We start from the raw sequence: 23124 nt of genomic DNA, 5'->3' as shown, positions 1-23124 counted from the left end.
AAGTGAGAAAATGCCATTTAATTTGTTGATATTAACCAATATATAGAAATCTAAACACAACGACGGTCTGATTTGCGCCGTCGGAGGCACGGGTAGACGGTTTCAGCATTGAATCCCCGCCTCATGAAATCCGCGTTGAAAATCCGCGTTCAGTCTTCGTGTTTTCCAACGCTTGAGGTCAATCTAGCACAATCAGACACGTCACGATAACGAAACCATTAAGCATAATTGTGAGTAGGGATGCAGCTTATATTGACTTACATTCTAATAGCCACATCTTACAGTGAATGAAAATTGATTTTATAAATTTTTTCTGTTCTTTCTACCTGTTGCGAAATAGTGTAGCAGAAAAATTATAAGATGGTTGGATTCGTGTTCTGGCTCTAGAACAGAGACTCAGATTGTTTCCGGTTAGCAGGAAAAGCGTTTGCTCGGTGGGTCGCCACCTGGCTTCATTCTGTGGCGTTGAACCCCGCAGTATTCCGAGCCTCTTCATTTTGTCTATTAGCGATATGAAAGTATAGAAAACAGGTGGTGAGTATCTCCCCTGGGTACAAAAAGCGTTTCAAGCCGCAAATCGACGGGGTCCTCGTTTAAGAATTCTATACGTTCATAAAATGTACTCAAAATAATGAAATACAATGAAGTGATTCGCGCCTTAAGGTAACTTCATAAACTTATGAACGGACTTCTCAACACAGCTGCGTTTGGTGTGCTCTCTTTTGCATTCTGGAGCCAGTATATTGGGCAGCTATTCAAACACGCTCTCCGGCTAATCAACTGCATCTTGCGGCCCATCACCAAAAAGTGCTCCATGAACGACTTTCTGTAGTTACAGGTCCCTGTGCGAATTTTATTGCTCAATATATTTACTCAATAAGAAGTTAGCGGCTTCCGAAAATATGGAACGGACTGCTCTGCGTTGTTCGTGCCGAGGGCATCGAACTCATTACGGCAGTACTAGCTGTAGTCACGTTTTGGAAGCAGCCTAACCTAAAGTTTTAAAGAATCTATAAAAGGTCGGAAATGTTCAGTTGGTATGTAGTCATCATAGAAAACAGCTGCTACATAGAACTTGTTAAAGAATGGTTCAGTCATATCAAACTCTTTTTAGATATTGAAATAGATTACAACAAGCCAGCTAACTAGCTGCACGAGAATCTTGTTATCGAACTGAATTCAGTAAGATAGACCGCCCTCGCTAGTGCATTTGGAGGACCATCGTCCTTTGCTCACACGAAGACTTACTAGCACTTAGCTAGATATTATACACAAAGGGACTGCTTATTTCAAAACGTTTTAGAGTAGGTAGGATATCGAAAACTTTGAGTCTACTAGAATTCTCTCCAGGCTAGACGTGTCCATGTCGAACTTAATGCCTACGTGTAACGCTTTGATTGACCCGATATATTTGAGGGATTAGCCAGACATTCTGCTGACTGAACTCATCGACAAATATTCCACCTTTAGCAATGGTAACTCCGAGCCAAAACAGGAGAACGGTTAACCTATAATATATTATAACCTTCGACCCAATAGGACGCATCCTATAGCAGTATGTTGGTATCGGCGCCGCTAAACGATTTCTGTGAATGAGGACAATATACCCAGGCACTCAGGATAAACGTCAGGTCAGGATAGACTTCGAGAAAGCAATTTCTTTTAATAAGTATCCATGTGCACTAAATAAGCATATGGGATGGAGGTGGAATCACCATTGCTGCGATAATAGTGGTCGACAAACCATGGTAATATGGATTAACGAAACAGAATAACAGAACAGATTATGCGATGCACGTATAACTAATCAACAATTCAATACGCAAATTACAAGCTGCAGTGAGAACGAAAAGCGACCTTTGTATGCATAGGGCAATGCCGGACTAAACAACATTGACTAGGTTGTGAAGTACAGTTTCATCTTCAGTCAATCTACCAACCTATTACAGAGGACAAGCAAGTAACTCCCATCGAGGCTGATTTCTAACGCTAGTACATAACCAATCTCAGTACATAATCTTATATAACCAACTCCAGATGGAATCGTATGGATCTGCATCCATCTTCAGCTTAGTCAAAGCAAGCTTTTAGTCAAAGCGTCGTTAAATTTCTGACGGAAACAGCCTAATGACACCGCACCAGACTTGCAAGCGGAATTACGAAAAACTTGTTGGAAGTAGATGTATGTTAGCTAATAAGATATGGTCGAGAGTAATAATGAATCCTATAAGTAAGTTCCAGAAAATTCTATAATGGGTCACATGTTTTTTGGGCGGCATTACTCTTTCGAGCTTGTTGTATGTCTTAATAACATGCTGTTGGGCATTTTCGCTTGGTCGTTCTCGGAGCTATACAAAGAATACAGGACCTGAAAAACTTAATTTTGCCACTAGAGGTTGAATCTAGTTGTAACAGACTTCGAAAATTGACTGAATGTAACTGCGTGGATGTAGCTTTCAGTGGACAACTGTTTTGAGTGTAAAATAAAGGAAGCCACTAAGCACATCTTTACTTAGTGTCAATAGGTAGTTAAGAGATTTTTTTTTGCACGTTTTTTAATTTTGTGCCATGACCGAATGAAACTCGTCAGACATGGCTGCACAATTTAGTAATAATCGTGATATAGAATATTCGTATACTAAGTTATTTTTCACATCATACAGAAGTTGCGGGTGTAAAAAACACGTATTTCTATTAATGCTTTTGTGTTCAATAGATATATAGTAGCATCCATGACCCTTTTGCTTCGGGTGTGCCTCTCCCTTTGGGTTACAATATCCAGGTATAAATAAATAAATTGATCAATAGATGTCACAGGTTAATGATAATAAGTCAATATTTATATGAATAATTCTGGAAAAAATATTGTTTTTTTGTATATTTAAACCAGTCAAACTTATGCTATTAGGTATAGTATCTAGGGGAGACTTTAAAGCAAATATGAACCATAGAACGCATAATTTGGTTGAAAAGCTGCAGGTATTTCATTTATTTTCATGCTCCATTTGTTTTGTGAACTACGATTTGATACCCTTTTTAAGCGGACATTATATAAATTATAGACTGATTTGACGAGGCATCTAAACAAGTCTATATCTGAGCCCGCTTAAAACTTCCGCCACGTGACTCTGACGAATTCCATAAACAAATATAGATATACACGCAGAACAAATCCGCCGTTACATTAACAGTAAATTGTGCGTTTTCGCTTGTTATAATTAATTCCATGGAAGCTTTTTGAAACGCCTTGAATAAGAATCAACGGGTAATTGCGCGGACGACGTTCCGAACATAAGTTACCAGCCAGTGAGGCCCTATTGACACAAAAACCCATTCGCATTGAAATTATAGATAACTATACTTTCCTACATACCTAAACTAGCATTTGTATCACAGTCTGACCATTTACAAGTCCAACTCTTTCAATACAATTGAAAAAAGTGACGTTCAAGATTTTTCCTTAATAGATCCGCTCAAAGTCAGCATAATATGACGCCGATGCTAATTGACGCTCTTGTTATACACGGGCATTTCAAACGAATCACGAATCCAAGTTACCTTAGCCCTCAAAATTGAAGTTTCGAATTTTGCTTGCAGCAATGCAGATTGAACATTGAACAGATTATCAATACTAGTGTCTATTTATTATTTTTGTTAAATCAATTGAAGTTAGCAGTAAAACCAAGCTAAAGTCTAAATGAAGATAATTTATCACAGCGAAATGTTTAACTGCTATGTGTATCACCTAGTTAGTTGATCGACATAAATAGTCTAGCTACGATTAGAAGAAGCCATCATTGTAGTACATTAATAACGTAACGTAGACATTTATTATTTGTTATATATTGTATGTACAGCTTGGCCGCCAGTCGTCCACGGATGGTAAGCGGCACCATATATGAGTTGTTCTTGTTTGTTGTCTTTGTACGGCATCGATTTGCTCTTAGGTATATGGGATATATATATATATGTATATATATATATATATATATAATGGTGCGTCTAACAACACTGAGGAGGCGCTGGTGGGCACAACAAGTGCCCAACAGCTCAGACAATTACGTTTGTCTGCATACACAGACCGGCAAAACGCATACAGCACGATAAGATAACAGGCTCGGCGAATATAGCATTGGACCGACCACACACTACATTACATGCATACACACAGGCACGCGATAATTCACATACAATTCGGATGATGATTACTTTATATTAGACATCAAAGGTTTGAGGTGATCTTTGATTGGCCATGGCCTTTCAATCAAATCGCTCAATAAGAGCGTTGCTTTGTATGTGCTTGAGAACGCGTAACCCAGTTGAGTTTCTGCCGGATGCGTCATGACAGCGAATTCTTTCCCGCAGTTCCATTGGGCACTGGTGTGACATAGCCATTTAAGTTTTACTTGCTTTTTGTGCTTATAAACACTTAAATAACAGACACATTTTTTAACGAGGTTAAACTCGAGACGAATATTTATCAAGTCAATTAAAGTCATAGCAACATTGGCACCAGTTGAAAAATTTAGCGCATATGAAACGTCAGGACGTCACGGCCCAGGTATGTGGCACATGCGCAAAAATATACCAGGAACATGTATGGTATCGATTGGATCTGGGTCTACTTGAAGGTTCAGTTCAATCGAGATGCAGTGCGCAGGTCGCATTCTCAGTTCTCATGGTTCCTACTATTACAATTATTGTTATCGCAAAAGAGCTACGAAATGCTGACTTGTATGATTTCCTATTGATTATAACGTCAAATGTTAGCATCGGAAGTGACCGGACCATGTAAATAAAAAAAATTAAATGTCAGCGCACTAATAGATATCCGAAATTCGTAAAGTATATACATTTGGCTTTCTCTTTCCCTCTCTTCCTCCGTCTCTCTCTAAGTATATATAGATATTACTTGACTATATCCCGCAAAACCGACATTTCTGCGGTAGACCTATCTAGATCCTTTCCAGAAGGACCCTCGCCTTTTCGATCGCCGAATACAAATTAGTATTGAAAAAACTTTTGGAACACATCACGGTCCCTCCTTAGCAGATGCTAACAACGTCGACGGAAACGCTCAACGCGGAAATCCCTTGTTGATGTACGTATATGACACATCATATAGAAATTGCTGCATCTACCTGAAGAAACCATACTCCGTCCGAAATGTGTAATCTTTGCTAGCCGAACTTATTTGTAGGGTTTAACCCCTCAGTTACTTTGACTCCGATCCCATATCTATAAGGTATATCTATAAGAAGAATTTCCAGTTACTTTAGCAAACGTGTTACCACCTCTACGTCAGCTTCTGCCAACACAATCATTATCGATTTCATCACCTCGTCACCAAGTTCATCACTCCGCCGCCTGATCACTATCAGTCGATCATCATCTTTTTTTACCCTGTCTACCATCCGTGAAGTCCGTGGGCTCGGGGAAGAGCGACGTTGACGCGGGGCAAAAGCTCGTGGATGGGCGGCAAAGCAACGTGACGGAGCAGCGGACCCACGTTAACAACGGGAGAAGGCAGGCTAGCCCAGCCAAACTCATTGTACCCATGTCCGTGACCGTGTCCGATACCGTGACTTGGTTTGCCATGGTGGCCATGACCGTAACTTCTGCCGCCTTCTCCATGGCCATGACTCTCCCATCCGTGTTCGCCATGTTGTTCGTGGTGACCATGCTGAGGTGGAGCCCACAGACCGGCGGCTACAACCGCAGGAGCGATCTGCGAGAGAGCCCCGGCTCCTATAGCTGCAATGGCGGCTCCGGCCCTTACGGCCGACTTCGTGCCGAGACCATTAACCGAGAGGACAGCGCAAGCCGCGAAAGCTATGGTCAGTGTGGTCTGAAATGGGATAAATAAAAAGGTACAAAAAAAAGAGACAGAGGAAGACAGAAAAAGGAACGAAAGGAGAGAGCTAGTTTAGCTGGTAGCAAAACGACGGCGATAGAGGTATCATTGCAGTATATGAAGCGTAAATACTAAAAAATTATTGTGGATATGAGTAGCTATACAATTATTAATTGATTTAAAATTCAGATCTATTCCTTATCAAAGGCAGTGGTTCAAACGAGAGTGGAGCAAAGGCGAGCAGAACCGAGCTAGAGAAGCAGTCCATAGAATTTTTACACGTAGTACAGTTCTCTAAGTTACTCCTATTAATAGTTATCAACTTCGATCTGCCGTAGGAAATTGCATGAGCTGGCATTGAGTTAGACTCATTGTTAGTTCAATGGTACGAAGAGGGTACATCGGGAGATCAATGCTTCTGCACAAAAGAAACATTTTTCACATTCAGCAAACACCATTTTGTACGGCAGTTTTTTTTCCATTGGGAACACTGAGATTCACTATTGTTCCGGTTTGAGGCTTCTGTCTATTACTTGGAAGGGCAGGTACAGCAGAAGGACAGGCCAATTGTGTTTCATTATAACGATAGTAAACATTATTGGGCGGTCAGTTGCTCGGCAGCTAATAATTACGTTGATGGCTGGGTCGAGGTTCGACCAACGGACACAAACGCAGCTCAGTGCGGAGTATTTGTCAAAAAAAATACTGTTTGTCTATTAAATAAGCTTCCCTGTTTCGGTCTTGTCAGACAAAGAGCCAGGCTAGTTTTAAGTGAAGTGAATAAAAGTAAATTTCCGCCTAAAAATCCACTACGGCGCTTATGGCATTATGTTGATAAGTAATCTGCCTGCCAATGTAACCTCACTTATGATTTAGCGGCTATAAAGTCCTGTTGTTTTGTACATACAAGATAATTCTAATAATTCATCGTACTGTAGTTGTCTGCGGTAATATCTGCTTGTCTTTACTCCATTGCTAACTAGCCATCGAAAACATTGAATAGACAAGGTTCAAATATACAATACATATTAGCTGCGTTGTTTTTTGTTCGCTTTTTGAATAACTAAATCAATTGATAATGTGTGACAAATCCGATGCACTGATCTTCGCTTTCGTATCCATGGAACAACACAACACAATCGGGCTCTGGGAACGACCCATCCCATAGTGGATGAAACCTTGCATAAAGGATCACCCGCTAGGTATTAGCTTCACGCAACTGCTAACATCAACACGGCACTGCCCAACGCTTTACAACAAAGTACTACACTTAGCAATCGCGTTCGATATTCTTCACTTTTGTTCTTCGACTTCACGCAGTCCCGCACTATCCAAAAATAAACCAAAGCTAATATGTCTAACAATTTCAATCGATGTAACTTTCAGTGAACACCTCTAATCTCAATTGACACACCTTCATAACATGCATTTTCCTTTGCACACGTGCTCCGCCGGTTAAGAGTACTTTCTAAATCAGCAGATGTTAAACTGGTGCCTGTAGTATCGCCACTACGATGAGGCGTCTTCTGGCCGTCACCAACGTGAAGCTGGCTTTTAAACAATAACCGCGGCATGTTCCTGACGCTGGGTCCGCTACCCAACGTCCATTCAGTGTTGTTGGCCCAGTGGCCCTTGCCTTCGTCGCGTACCACAAGCGTCACAGCCGTTTTTGGGGTAGGGGGTGTGGAAGCCAGAGGGGGCGGTTTGGATGCCGGTCGGGCGCAGCGTTCGAAACTTACTATAACATATTGCAGCGGCAACAGGAGCAGCAGCGTTGTGATTCGGGGCATTTTAGAACGTTAACTGCGTGCGCTAACGGCGTTGTCGGCATTTTGCTGCTGCTGCTGCTGTTGCGACGTTTCACTGTGTCGTTCAACCACCTGGCACAGGCGGATAGCCACGGGGATACTATCCCGCGGCTATGAATAGACTTTGGCTTAAGCGTGATACTACGGGTGTTAGGTAGCCGAAGTCCACCCTAACTTGTATCTGCGACCATCATTGGCAAACGAAAGTCCGTCAAAGTCAATGCGGCGACCAGAGATGTGGATTAGTTAAATGGTAAGCGAAAACGTGCAATACGGCGGCGCGTTGCCAAAGTGACGCCATGCCAGCCTATCTGCTACTATTGCAATATTGGTCGTGGACGTGTCAAGTCAATTTTATGCACCGCCGTTAATGATCCAATAATGTTAATGATAGCGTTAACAGACTTGCCCGCCATCCGGTGGGCAAGTCTGGTTTGCTGCTAGAGCAGCAGCTGTGGCCGTCGTCGTAAACATTTGAAAAACTGTCCGGATGCCCTGTACGCAGAGACGCGCATTGCACGTTACTTCTGCTGCTGTTGCTATCGTCAGGAGGCAGGGGTTTTTATTAGACTGACCTTGGGAAACGTTATCAAACGAACACAATGATCGCATCACGGAGCTGCTAATCAAGACCTCATCATCACAACAAGACAACAATAATAACAACAACAATGACAAAGACGATAACAGCAAGACAAAACGGCCATACGGCAAAGTAGTTAGCCATGAACCACGATCACAAACGGTGGTAGATACGGGTGGATAACTTCTACCACTACTGATACACAGATATGCGGTAGTCAATCGTTTGAGCCCTCCATAGCATAATGGTAATTACTCCCGTGATGGATCTAGCAGCGAAATGGTCCGGTCGGCAATCTGTCTTAACGGGCGTTACCGTCGAGTAATAACCACTCTTCATGAGACAAACGACCGCAACTACAGATCAATGGGAGCTTTTGTTAACACAAACTGTGCTGAAGACAATGGCAGTCTAGCGATGACCGCAAACAAGAACCCGGTAGTGCCTACGACAAACGATCGTGGCTGATCCAGTCGGATGACGTTATCATCTATTGATCTGCCACTTTTGAGCGCCGCGAACGTCGCTCAGAGCCATACCGAGTTACTGAAGATAGGATAGGAGTTACTGCAGCGAACCAGAGCAGATCCTCCGTATGATGTGCTGGCGGTAGGTACAGTGATAAACGCTGCTATCGTGACTACCTCACGGCTATTCGAGTGTACAAATTGTACTAGCGATCGACGTCGAATAGTTTTTTGGCCAGAGTGACGGTATAGATACCCACCCCGAGGTGGCACACGACGGCGGAATCGGCAATCGATGAATTTATCTATCAGATATTTTCGATATAGCGGCATTTTGAACGTTGGATAGTGTTAAAACAAGACCGCTATGAACATCGGCGGCTGTTTTGGCGGGCTAGACAAGTGCGTAATGACACTAGATGCAGAACGAGCTCGCAAAACAGCTGCTACGAACACCAGTATCGATTTTGATGATAGCGGTTATATCACAGCTGTTATTATTACTATTATAAATAATGTATAGGTTGCACAACAATAATCAGCTATAGGAAAACGCACATGTTAAATGCATATGGAGACTATGCAATTATCTTCAACAGCCATTTCCTCACTGGCCATTACGTAGCAGTTATTGTTCCTCAGCTACAAACCAATGCGCATCTATTGACAACCCTACTCATGCTGTGACTTTACGACACGCTTTACTGATCGACGCCTGCATATGCTCTTCGTGTCATTTCTAACACTGGCACAGGTTAGAAAATACGCACTTGCACCATAGTGCACTTGCACCTTGGTGCCATTGTGTATGGAGCCATGGCTTATTAATGCAACTGAGATTTTCTCAGGATATCTAGCAATAGCAACTGTTTCATTTGCTATAGGTGTGGGTTAACCTAAAAACGCATCCGTTTCAAATCTATGAGCGATACTGTCGAGTATCATAACGCATATGAAAGAGAGAACCCTTTTTGGACCTATATATTTAGACACCATTTTATACTTGCTCGTAGGCTTAAACCGAATAAGAGACATTCGTTGTGCGCGCGTCGACGTTGGCGTTGCTTAAAATTGTGTCGCGTAAAAAGAGGAAAAGGCGGCACTCCGATAACTTATTCTCGTGTTTTCGCTAAATGTTGCGCATGTTTTGCTGAACTTCGAAGTTCAGAAGTTTGAGGCTTACTCAGAACGCAGGTCCAATCTGATTCGGCATAACGTTACATGCCACTGTTGCATGTAATTAACAGAAAGATTATCGTTGGCCTTTATTTAATAAAACACAAAACAATTCTTTGCCACTGACTTTATTACGCTGTTTCGAAAGAAACCTCGTGCTGTCCATTGGCATTTCGGTAGATTAGTACATTCTACAGAATAGAAGAACTGAAAGAAATAGGGTTTCTAGTTACATAAGGATTGTATAAAAACCTATTTCGACATGAACGCCTTAGAATCATTGCAACGGCAATTTGCCTTCAGCTTATCGGATTACGCATATATGTAATAATTGCAGTACCTTTGTTGAAAATGTATTATATTCTATACTACATAATCCAGAGAACATTACGTCGTTCTTGTTTTTTGCTGTCCAACGTAATCAATTTAATGGAAGCAAACGTCTGACACCATCCGGTGTATCATTTATCAATTGATTTGTATATTAGTTGACATCTTAGACTATTTTTATCATTTACGCCGTACCACGGCAACCATTGCGCGATACGCTGAAGATAGAGTTGTTGCAATCCAGCCTTTCCGATTAGTCACCAGTATTTGGCATGGTCATTTATTTCAGAGATTACAATCGACGTGATAAAACCAAAGGCGACAAGGAACAACTGGGACCGATCGGCTTTTCGGGTTATGCGACACGGGTGATACTACAATAGGCAAAAGTGGACCAACCATTTTTCCTTCGATATAGTTCTGTACTGTTATCAGTTGTTGGTACGTGGCTTAATAACTGCAAGAAAGTCGTTACTCTTAAGGGTGATCAATTTTTGTGTTAAACAAAACAGATCGGCCTTTATCGGAAAATTTAACAAAGCAGAATAGTGCGGCCGTTCGTAATTGCCAGTAGTAGTATTATGTGCATGGTGACTCGGTGATCCAGTGTATTGTAATAAGATGTAGTTTTGACGGTTCTGTGACGTTGTGTAATGCCTACCAATGCAGGACCAACGTATCTAAATTGGGTCAATCACACATTACGTAGACAACGACAATTTCGCTGCTATCGTACGATTTCGCATACTTGTCCTAATCTGCAATGAAATCCTCTACGTTCTTCGAAAAGCAGTTGTTATTTACAGCGCTGTCGACTTTCACTTGAGGAATTAACAGAGACTAGAAATCGGTTTATTTCTCACGTAGGAGAGTAAACTTGGTTTTGTTAATAACAATGCTAGAGATTGTATTTCATAGGCACCTATACATACGGGCAAACATTCGTGATGGGCAACCTGTGGCTGAGTCGCTAAAGTAACTTGCTCAAATAGAGATTAGAACTATTTGTAGAAGTTTACTAAAAATCAAAGAAACTATAGGTAAAATTTCAGGGGCAGAACTTCTATAAAATATACAGCACAGGGACGACCGGACTAGTTCGAAAGCGATTCTAGTTATGTTTTTGAAAAAAGTCATGTCGCTAAGGCAGACACTCACAGCCCACACCCGTTTATATCATTCCAATCTATCCTGCTAACGGAGCAACATTCTGAGTAAAAAAAACAATTCCAAAGCTGCTCTACGTGTTTGAATTGCTATGATTTCTGCAGATAAGTAAAGTAAGTTCCGAGTTTTACGTTTGGTACTGCTTCCAGGTACTTATTTTAGAAGGTCTACTTCAAATAAATTTCAGGTATAAACCTATCCTAAGTAAGTTAAGTTATGTTAGCCGGCGTAAGCGGTGGCGGATAGCTGTGATGATTGACGCTGAAACGTCGCCCTGTCGCCTTTTTGCTAGCTTTCCATAACTATTTTCATGCACGCAGTGTAATCACCTTCTCCCATACTTCATTTGGAATTCCAATACTAGAGGTACAGTAAAGATCAGGTTTGTCTAACAAGCAATACGCTATTCTGTATTCCGTACATATAATCTGACTGTTTGCCTGATCCACCATTTTCCTGCGCCGACCCGGTCTGGCCGTCAGTCGTTACATGGATTATGCGTTACTACCACTCCATACGCCATAACAACTCTAACGAAACCCGAATTTCGATTTTTTGTTAATAAAATAATCGTGTTTCATTGCAGAAGATTAGATGTCTTAGTTAAACGATTTTCGCTCGAGATCGATAACACAAAGAGGAAAACTAATTATGGAAGTAACGAGTGGTTCAATAAAGCTCAGATGGACTGAGATTAGGACTAGAAGTTAAATTAGCTTCAGGATTCTATAACGACAGGAGACAGCATGCGAGTGTAGTATAACCGTATTTGATGTGATGCTATTTTGAACAAGCAGCATTTTTCACCGGGTCTTTCCACGCCTAGATGTTTTGCCGATTTTCCATAGAGTAGATCAGGTTAATAATACCATTGTCCCCGTGACCGTTTAGTGGGTAACGTGTTTGCATGGTAATCTTAAAAACACGTCTTGGCCTAGGCCTAAATTTGAGTACGGACATGCTTCGTTTCGTGCTGGCAGCCAGCCATTTAGTAGGTGCCTAACAGCGACACCGGATGTAAAACTCGAAAAATTAAACAGGCCATAGGGTTTTATGTGGTTCAACGAGACAAAAATATTGGCCTTGCCTTAGAAATGCTTAAACGCATGTGCAGCTTAGACTTCCATAAGTTCAGTTAAAATTACTCAGAAGTTTTATCTCTGTTTAAAATGTGATGTGACACCCGGCCATTGCTACGACTCTATTACAAGCTAGTACGGACGCAAATTCTTAAGTCAACAGTGTCGAAGATACTGATTTCGGTAAATGAAATAGTAAACATTAACAGATAGAAATTACTTTTGTATTTCTATTTTTAATTTTTCTCAGATAAACGCGATGTTTTGGATGACAACTAATGGGAAAAGGCGCGCTGTTCATATGGAGCAGACTCAGGTTCAAAGAACGGTCATTAACCGTCAGAAAGTTACTTTTCAACAGTTTGACACTCGTCAAACGTCCTAGGTTGAAGTTCATGTGACGGATACTCTTTGACTGTGTGCCTGTGTTAGTGGACAGATGTTGAAGCGGTAAGCAAGATTTCAGAGCTGACTTCAATGGCCAAACGATAGGTGGCAACACTTTTGTCGGGCAGGTTTACGATATATTGTTAATCCAATTTGAAAAATTTTGTGCGGTTTTTATAAGTTGTGCATGGGAAGTATAAAACACTAATTTCTCCTTAACACCCCATATATTTTGTTGGTGTCTCCGTTCATATGTAATCAGCCTGAATTTGTTAAAACGTGTAGGTAATTAACTGATTATGAGAAAGATAATTGTAAGTCAAAGTCAAGTCGAATACGGTTTTGCTAAACCTAAGGCCTATAATTGTCTAGTTATTATACTGATGACCTATCACAGAATCAGATAGTATGATAAGCTTCTATGAGTTACCGTAATTGGAATTTTTTTTCATTGCAGTCATTTTAACGGAGCAGTGCAAAGTAATCAAACCCAAGTTGCAGATCTTTAAGCTCGTAGTATGAACAGTGCTACAAGATGGGTTAAGGAACGACTCCATGTACAATGCCCATTTACGAAAAAATTAATGGTGAATAGACTCGATTGAGGTAGTTGTCGTATGCGAAAAAACAGCTTGAATTCATTTGTATTTCAATGGGGGAATACATGAAGACGCAAAAATAAGTAGAGAAACTGAAGCCTGCTCCCAGGTACATCCCAATGTTCATACTTCACTCTGCTGTTGGAAAAAGTGTAAGTGTTATTTACGGGGCTTTATCGAACCATACTGATTTATCTGTATCTAGAATTTTAGTTGATTAATAAATCTATTTCACGTGCTTATTCTGCTTGCCTATTTGTTGCGTTTTTCCCCATGTAAAAGAGGTAAATTGTTCGTTCTGACAAAAAGATAGTCACATTTTTTCAAAAAACCTAAAAGTTTCTTAAGCCATCTTGATGACTACGGGAAACTCAGCTGACTCCTATTACACGTTGTATTTATAGAATATTCAAAATCAGTTCTTATACTGTGACAAACGGAATTGCATAAGGCAAAATAAAAATAAGAAAAAAAAACAAAAAATAGCTACGATTATTGGCACACGAGTATTTTGATATGTAACAGATTTTTCTAACTTTTCTAAAAAATGAATGGAATTTTCGAAAGTGCCGACTCTAGCTATAGTGAGAATACACTAAACACGCGTAGCACTTCCTATAGCTGAACCCCGGATGAACGTGTTTATCTATATATCCTAGCTAAGCGTTTAGTGGGAGTAACTATTTTTGAGTGAACCAGTGAGGGCCATAATTTTTTGCAGGTTTTCTTTTGCACTTGTTGGATGTAAATTTGTTTGAAGTCTTGAACCTTTTTCGCCCTTCTCTTGCCACAGACCAGGCTAAGCTAGAGGCTCTTAGTAAAACCCGACAAATACATATTAAATTTTCCGATAATAGCTATAACAATAATAGCAAGCGACAAAATTCTACTTCGAGCAGAACGCTAGACAGCATATAAGCAACACCTCTGTCGCTTCTTGCGCGGCCGAGGACATCGAAGATAACTGTAGTTCTCTTTTTTGTCAGCGTACATTTTGAAACTACCGCAATTGGATTGACATCCTGCACTCGGCACTGGTGCTGAACCTATATTCCCTGCCCCTCTTTACTGCGTGGCAACGAAGTTGTTTCACACCATTTTCCATACGTAACCGTTGCTTCGTGCCAAACGTGACTGTTCTCCGTGTAGAGCAGACGTAATCCTCCCATTGCGGATATGGCTGCCCCTAATTCTTTTTTCTATCCTACCTTTGTCAAAGACTGCTAAGCTTCGGAATGGTTTAATTGAAGCTTCAGCCCCATCATTCCATGTCGCACCACTATTTGAACCCCTTCAGCTTCATAATAATAGTAGTTATAATTAATAATAATATATAAGTAACACAAATGGAAGCGCAGGTCACATATAGCAAGCTAGACCGATCTTCAGGGATTGTGTCAGTCAGCTTATCGTAGTGTCCACTACTGCTAGGACAATGCGTCTACTTTTTTTTTTTGAAAATTCGGCCTGTATACGCGTCAGGCAGGTGGCAAGGGGCAACCGAGCAGAGTATGCAGCTATTATAGTTCCAAGGGTTTCTTATCTCCATATGATGTCAGGTGTTTTCCCCAGCGACGACGGTGGTCACTGTATATGGCCACGAACATGGTGACACGGCGATTAGTGTCGTAACGTGTCCAATGTAATAGACTGGAGAGGCACGGACCTAGGTACAGACCATATTTTTAAGCGACCTTTTGAAGCGACGGCTCATACAGAAAACACGAGGCACTCTTGACGTCGGCGCATGCTGACCACACCGGTACTGCAAGGCTCTTAGACAAAACATAATGAACAGATATATAAACTGGTTGTGGAGAATACGTATCTAATGAAAGTACGGAGCTGGATCGGACATTGCTGACTTGGATAGGCCGCTTATTTATACATTTAGAGATTTATAAATGATGATAATAATTTTCCGAAATCCTAAACACCAACATATCTCTAATCATCAAGCTCTCTGTGATATTCGTTTTAAACATACCGTATACACGAGTTACACGTATTCACGAAACGCCTGCGTCCCTACTGTGACGATAATAGCTACTTGCGTCATAGCAACGGTTAGCCTATTACGCGAAATACTGAACAAACACTATATATACGTATATAGATCTTAACTTATTAACACCGATTTGCGGCTCGATTCAACTTCAATGGCTGTACCAGTAATTGCTCTGGAGATACGACATCTACTGAATTGTTTTCAATTATTATTACTACTAAAATACGATCTGTGTGTGGGGCGAGCCCCGGGGCACTAGATTGGCATAAACAGACTTTTCTTTCCTCATATTTTTCTATCGAACCTAGGGCACACTGCACTCGGTCGATGTCAACAAATGATTGCTGGTTTTTTTTTGTAGCTAGGTCAAGATGATGGAATGAGGATATATGGATTGTAAGATATAAATACATTATCAGAAGCACTTAACGATCAGCGAGACTATTGCGAGGAATTGTTTCGACCGCCGTGACGCAAAATGATCCTCGAGTGGGCGTAGGGCTCCCCAAAAAGAGATCTGCATAACTAAATATAGCGTCACTCAGAGATTATTATTGTGTCTGGGACCGACAAAAATAAGATATTTCATTAATTAGAATAGTATAATTATTAAAGGAGGAAGACTCATGCTGCTACTAGTCAATATCAAGTTGGCACTTTTATACACAGTATGTAAGGTTATCAGTGGGAGGCAGGGGCCTAAACGAATCTTTTTTTGTTGAATCGTTAATAGAGGGTTGCGATAACTCTCAGGTTGCTGTTCATTTTCTGGATCGCGCTCCTATATCGCGGGTGGAAGATCTTCGTATGAGAAGTCTCACATAAATGTAGTCCAACAATTGTAAAAGTCCAGTATCGTACAATAGTATATCATGTCCGTTTGGATGGGTCTGCCACCAATCAATAGGAGGTCGAACTCACAGCTGGTGTAAAAGCTCGAGGTTAACAACTAGAATCGGCTTCTTTCTTCTTACATGAGATGAGGGTAAAACGTCCAACATGCGGCTCTAATAAACATGTTTTATATTATATGGAAGAAAAAAACTAACTAAAAAGCTAGCCCGTTCTCTAGAAACTTTGTTGGCTAGCATTCGGACGCCATCCCTATATTTACCTCGAAGATTTCAAACGAAATTTCTCGGCTCTCCTTCCAGATCCATATCATCCATATCAATAACAGATTGACAAGGATATATTTTTCCAAATATTGGGCAGCTAGTAAAAGCGATTACTGTAATAATAACTAGGAATATTATATGTTTGCCAAAATTACTCTTGTTAAGAATCGGATCATGTCAAAGCTGGCTTAGCATGGAAACGATAGTCACCGTGATCAATAACAGCAAAAATAACACTTATTTACAATATTTTACTAAAATTGCGATAATTTCTATTATTTTTTTTCAACTGGAGCCGAATACAAAAACGAATGGCACACTGTGACAACAAAAATTGCCTGGAGCTATAGCACGACCAAGTTCAACACTCGCTAATATCGCCGAAGTACTAAACTAAAGCCGTCATTGAATACAAGAATAGACATGCAAAAAAACATAGAATTAAGATAAATAAGAGTAGCTATAAAAGCTCCAACGAAAAACAACAGAGTCCTGTCTGTCTATCTGTCAGCTACTGAGGATCTTGTTATCGTTGGTATTTACTTCTACACCAACCTAGCTAATACTGCCAGGGTTAGATCACAGGCGAGTATAACAGCTGAGATGTCTGCTAACAAAAAAGTCGGAACTGGGTTGATGTGCAAACGCTATTCGATCAGTGTGTAATATCAGATTATCTACGTTTAAGGTTGAATAAGGCTTTCAAGTATATATTGTCGCATCGTAACTGACATCAACATTTGATGGAAAAACAGAGGGACCGTCAAACGTAAGAATGCCGGGCAGTGACAGTAGCATCAGGTTGATGGTCAATGGGAGGAACGCCGACAAGCAAATTTACTGATGCCGAATGCCAAACGACACCTGCAGAACGAGTGAATTTCTAGGTGATTCTCTATTTATATTTATGGCCCTCCGTAGCATGCCAGAGGCAAATGCTTTGGTGACCGCCATTGTGGTGTTGGCTACTGCTGCGGCAACGAATTTTCGAAAAAATTGGAACTATAAACTAGTCAAATGATTTGAGAAGGAGTGAGATGTCGAAACGTGCTAGGCAGCACCACTTCGGTAGACGATTGCATGCTGAGGTGGGCATCAACAACAACGGTGAGAATAAAATGGGTGGCCGTCGCAAAAGTCAAGTTCAGCCCAAGACAGGCGACTTCAGGCCGATTAAACAATAGAAGCAAACATTTTGCTGTTTCGTTTGTTTACGGTTGCATTATGATGTCAGGCCTACTTCGTTATATATATCACAAGTTGACGCATGCCCTACATATATATATATATACGCGATGCTGATTAGTGACCGTAATCTGGGTCCGGTTTTGAGGGTTTGTTTTCGTATAAGTGGTTTTTGTACGTATCAAACAAAGTACGACAAGCAGACAGAGATTCGTCATTTAAAATGCATAAGTAGTTAGCAAGGGCTCGTATCACGTGTTCATCGAAAACTGTATAATGAAAAGTTCAGATTCTTGAAACAATGGCGGCTTTTAACCCCGGTCGAAAATCTTCGCAGACTTTGTTTGGCCGGGACCGATAAATGGTAGCTCATTCAGTACATATATATACACATTATGTAAAATTTTGCTCGTTTGATGGCTTTTTGATGTGCGCGAAGCGTGTCGATTTTGCGATTATAAACGGACGTAGTGGCTATAAATTATAGAAAAATAGTTCGATAAGATGCTGACTTTCAGTGCCAATGTCATGGCGTAACAAAAATGCCTGATCCTTTCAGCCATGACACCTATGCTTAAATAGCATATCTACGTACAGCGGCTGAATATCTGTCAGGCCACATAATATAAAAGCAGCTGCCCGCTACTGAAACCTGCAGACTGTCGGCAAGCTCCAATGTTTATATTTACAACGAGATACGTCTATTTATTTGAGCGACAAACTCAAAAACAATCTCATATCTGCTAGAGAGGTACATTGCAAAAATAAATGATATGCCTATTCGTGAGCATGAACAGTTGTAAGAGTTCGATCTTTAAACAAGTACCCATTTTGAAAACGACATCTTTATTCCACTCAAGAAAATCAATAGCACAAATGGAGCCAGTTGGTCTTAATAATATGTTACGCTAAATGTTACTACAGAAAAACCTGCTATTAGAGATACGATACTTTTAAGCCTTACAATAACTTTTTAATGAGCGTAGAGCATTGATCTGAGTAACGTCTTAGGATGTTCAAAATACGGTCTATCCAAGTATCCCGTATATAAGCAACCAACACCGTTTGATTAAAAAAAAAATCTTTTCAAAATTAACCTAGGGAAAAGTGTTTGAATAAATAAAAGCGCTTCGAATCATTTCAATGCGGTCATTTCCATCCCTTCAAGGCTATCTGGTAACACTCAATAATGACAGCGGTTACAGAGTAACCGGAATTAGATCGTGCTCGTATAGTTATATTAGTAATTTTCACTAAATCATTAAGGTGCCTTATATTTCTCAACAATGACAAATACAAATACCATGCAAATTATTACCGATTTAAATTTTTAGGTTCAGACCAGATTACTGAGTGGAAAAACTAGCATTGGATTCCGTTTGTAGATGATAAAATTTTTGAAAAATTGTTTACAACGAAAGAGTATACACGGCAGAGAACAATTCTGCTTGGATCAAATGCAATCATGAAATAGCTGACTCTATCGGTGAGACGGGGGCATCACCGTTACTTTACTCCTCGCACGCAGGTTGACTGCGATTAAAAAGCTCAAGTTATTTCTGGGACCTCGCAGCTGCACGAAGTTCTACTATATTTTCGTAGACAAACTTTTCGCACATGCATTATTTAATCGCTTTATAGCCAGTTTTACTATAGGAGCCCACAGGACAAGATCATATTTTTCCCTATAACCTCTGACGCAAAAAAATATTACGAGGACAGGAATATAGCCAGTGTATTCGTTGATTATTTACAAGATGAAAACCAAGAATAGATGATATGTTTTCTCATTAGGCTATTTTTCTGATCGAAGACCGAATCGTATTACGGCCGATCTGGCGTTCTGAGAAGATACGCTTCAGATAGTATATATCTTTATGTAATTTTATTTTCATTTCCACGTGGCTATCCATCATCGTATTTTACTACTATTTTATTCTATTTATTCTAATCTGTACACTAATTATAAGCAGTGTGGGTTTGATTTGACCCGTAATAGGTTAACATTTGATCGCAGTCTGGTTTGTGTTAGACTTTGTATAATATTATAGAACTTTAGACATGTAAATAAATAAATGTATTGCATTGTGATACGTCTCTGGAAGCTGATCTAATAAGTATTTCAAGATCTACGTGCGGACCTACTGTCCTAGTTGAACATTTCTCAGACAGCGCACACATGTATTCGGCCATGGCTCCAAAAAGACTCGAGCGTTACCCTATCATATTGCTGGCGGTCCCTTTCAGCACGAACCGAAGTGTCTTTCGAGCCTGATCCACACCCCCCATTAATCCTAGTTTCAGTAGCTATACACAGTACCTCTGCAACATATCCAAGGACAAATAGTCTAAACTGTGATCTCGTAAGGCATGTTAGTTCTTTTTTTACACTTGTTACTTTAAGTATGGGTATGATGTATCTGACTGCGCTATAGCTAGAAACAGAAAACAGGGAGCCGCCACCTAAAAAACTGCGTCATTTACTGCCGTCCTTGTTGCTGTTTCCATCTGCCATCGACGTCTTACGTGACACTTCGTGATACTTTTATCCGCAGCTAAGTTATAACGGGACTCTCTGCTTGCCCGCCTGAACAAGTTGATAGGTTGGCTCAATAAGCTTTCTTTAACAGAATGAAATGTAACATCAGCGAATCAAAATAGGGATATATACGGGTGTGTATGAACTCAACGATATAATTAACTGGACAGTACTTTTCAGCGTACGGCATTTGCGACCTAATGAGATGCTGGAATTTTTCTAGCTTGCGGTCGTGTATTACGGTGAAATTATTATATTGGCGTGACTCTTGCTATATTTTCGACATGTTAAAAATGCGTTAATATGCTAAAATAACTAAATATACCAGGGGAGAAAAATCACCACAGAAGAAAAAATTCTAATCGCTAATTGTTTCGGCACAATTTAAGTACATATGAAAGCATCAATTCAAATTGTCACGGTTTCAAAACGCGTAAAACAGTTACGTAATTTTAACTTTTTTTTTTTTGTGTTCTATGCAAGTAGAAGGCTTATACGATTCAACCCGTACATTAATTATAGGTGAAATCTACTTGACCTGTACTTTGTTCTGCTATCACTCTTTGCTCACTTGTCTAACTATAGTTCGTTTCGCGTATCAATCCCAGATACAGCATTAGTCTCTGTTTCTCCGATCACCGATCGTCAAAGTATAATATGTCCCAGATCCCACCAATGCATTTCCAACGTACGCTTACGGACACCGCAGCATTGACTAATAATACTATTTCCAATCACGCCCAAGCACGTGACTGCCTTTCATTTACTCCATGGACAGTTTCTTTTATCCACGACCCGCTTGATGTGCTTGTCGTTCATAACAGATCACTCAGTTAAGCAGCAGCCTATATATATATATATATATATATATGACTTTCTTCAATCTGCTAAGATACTTTTGTTTTACCTTTTATATCTATTAAACTGCTAACAACAAGCAGTATTTCGCAAGTGCTACGTACACGCAGCGACCAGCAGCGTTTGTTAGCTTAGTAAACTAGTTAATTTTTACCAAAACACATTGCCAAGGACATGTGATATAGTTCGCAGCTGTTTCCGTCCGAGTTCAATAACCTTGTCTCAGGACCTTTGCATGGACTTTTGTCCTAACAGCATAAGATAACACAGCAGTTCAATTCGCATATATTGACCGGTGTCCTATTTGTCGGATTATTTCGTTACGTTAGTGCTGAGGTCCTTACAGCAATTGACTTATCCCTTGAGGCTAGTTTCCGGCAATAACATCAGAAGCAGAAAAGGTGACACTGAAATCTTTATTCATTCAAGCAAAGGATTGCGATCGATGTCAAGGTACCGCCTTTCACGTTCTGCTGTGTAACAATCCCTGACACCTTGACTCGTAGCGTGGTCACATAGAACCACAGCCAAACGAAAAACGTCAGCAGGCTTTTTAATAAACGAAAACGCCCCCACCGTTCATGAACCTTTATCTATTGCAGCGTTACAATTTTTTTCCGCTGTAGACTGAGTGAGCATTGCCATCTATGTACGTGCCGTAGACGAAACAGGTGCAGCATATTGCTTTCAAGGCATCGACGATCGTATGTGAACATGATGGATCCACGTATAAGATGGAAATTGTGGATATCTTTGCGACTGTCGTATGTGGCTTCAGAGCTATATGTCCTATGTACTTATTAATACGTGTGGATATGGGTATAGATCTACCGAGTACCCGCAGTGGGCCCCAATAGGAGTCAATGTTATCATTATTATTGTATGCCGTCAGTACTATCTCAGTCATGCCTGTTGCCTTCAACCACTTCAACTATTGATAGTTCTGCTGCTGCTGCCACAGCAGCGGTAGAAGCTCTGGGCCCCATGGCCTTGTCGCGGTGTACCTAGTGTCATAAACGGCACACACATGCACAAACAAACAAACACACACCCGATACATATAATAAGAAAGAACGAGACGAAGCCAACTAATACCTTTCCAATTTCGGCAACGCATTGTCGTGATACTTGTTGATTGCGTCATTTTTGTTACGTTGCTTGTAACTCGACCACTCTGGCCCGTAGAGCCGCTATTCAACCGAGCCACTTTACATGAGACAGCGATATAGAGCGGAGAGAAAGGACGGGTTCTCAAACAAACAGACTGAGACATGTAATTGGACATATTTACTTTTACAGTCACCACTGCGATCTTGATAGCCCGGTCAGTGAAAAAGGACCCGGCTTTTCCTTTGCTGGAACTACAACGACGGTAGATGCGGCACCAAGCAGTTTCAGCGACAGTTGCTTCTGTCATACGGCGTTCGGAACTTCACAACTGGGGTGATCGGGACAGGACAGGACAGCAGCTTCTTTTGGATCTTCTCTTTTTATTCGTCGTCTTCAGAGCTTCTTCAACCATACGTAGCATACGTCAGCCCCATTGACTCGTCGATGCCAAGTGGCCGATTGATTTAATGTCGCCGGCGCAGCGCCTATTAGCTTAAGCTGGACTTACCACCGCAACTGCTAGATCCATTGAAGCGATGGCGGATGTCGACATCCGTTCGAAGCTTTATGCAAAGTGTCCAGGCATTGCTCCCTGGCTGGCTTTGCCCACTTTGAACGAGCAGTTGTTGGTGTCGTAGGAATTACGGTGTGGTCGGGTAGCCACCCATAATCGGGGTGGCATGCTGCTGTTATTGTTGCTAGTTCCGCTGTTCCAGCTCTGCGCATGATCTGTAACCCCAATTGGTCAATACAAAATTTCGTCGTTTTTCATGATGATGACGACGACGGAGGCGATGATGGGAACCAGGGCCATGATCAGACACGCAGACATCAACTAATCGATCACCAACCACTA

General features: G+C 40.9%; 1 protein-coding gene and 2 long non-coding RNA genes across 4 annotated transcripts; 2 read left to right on the top strand and 1 right to left on the bottom strand.

Moving 5' to 3' along the window:
- Window positions 1-3797: 3797 nt before the first annotated feature.
- On the bottom strand, window positions 3798-7835 carry LOC111243916 (uncharacterized). 2 transcript variants are annotated; one of them, XM_086981572.1, is made up of 2 exons: window positions 7594-7835; window positions 3798-5848 (listed from the first exon to the last, which is right to left on the bottom strand). In XM_086981572.1, the coding sequence occupies exons 1-2, from the start codon at window positions 7642-7644 to the stop codon at window positions 5408-5410; spliced, it is 492 nt and encodes a 163-aa protein (XP_086837698.1). In that variant the 5' UTR covers window positions 7645-7835; the 3' UTR covers window positions 3798-5407. The 2 variants fall into 2 exon arrangements, with proteins under 2 accessions (XP_086837698.1, XP_022645989.1); XM_022790254.2 differs by lacking the exon at window positions 7594-7835 and adding an exon at window positions 7269-7587.
- Window positions 7836-8773: 938 nt separating this feature from the next.
- LOC111243917 (uncharacterized) lies at window positions 8774-13693 on the top strand. The gene is made up of 4 exons (XR_002670660.2): window positions 8774-9466; window positions 10508-10659; window positions 12715-12914; window positions 13309-13693. It is a non-coding gene; the product is annotated as an uncharacterized LOC111243917 (long non-coding RNA).
- A 3383-nt stretch (window positions 13694-17076) lies between these two features.
- On the top strand, window positions 17077-18560 carry LOC147757800 (uncharacterized). The gene is made up of 2 exons (XR_015322234.1): window positions 17077-17683; window positions 18321-18560. It is a non-coding gene; the product is annotated as an uncharacterized LOC147757800 (long non-coding RNA).
- Window positions 18561-23124: the final 4564 nt, after the last annotated feature.

Source organism: Varroa destructor, unplaced genomic scaffold (genome assembly GCF_002443255.2).
Source record: "Varroa destructor unplaced genomic scaffold, Vdes_3.0 BEIS01000002.1, whole genome shotgun sequence".
Taxonomy (NCBI): domain Eukaryota; kingdom Metazoa; phylum Arthropoda; class Arachnida; order Mesostigmata; family Varroidae; genus Varroa; species Varroa destructor.
Note: the sequence above shows the minus strand (reverse complement) of the source record. Positions and strands in the feature narration are given on the sequence as shown.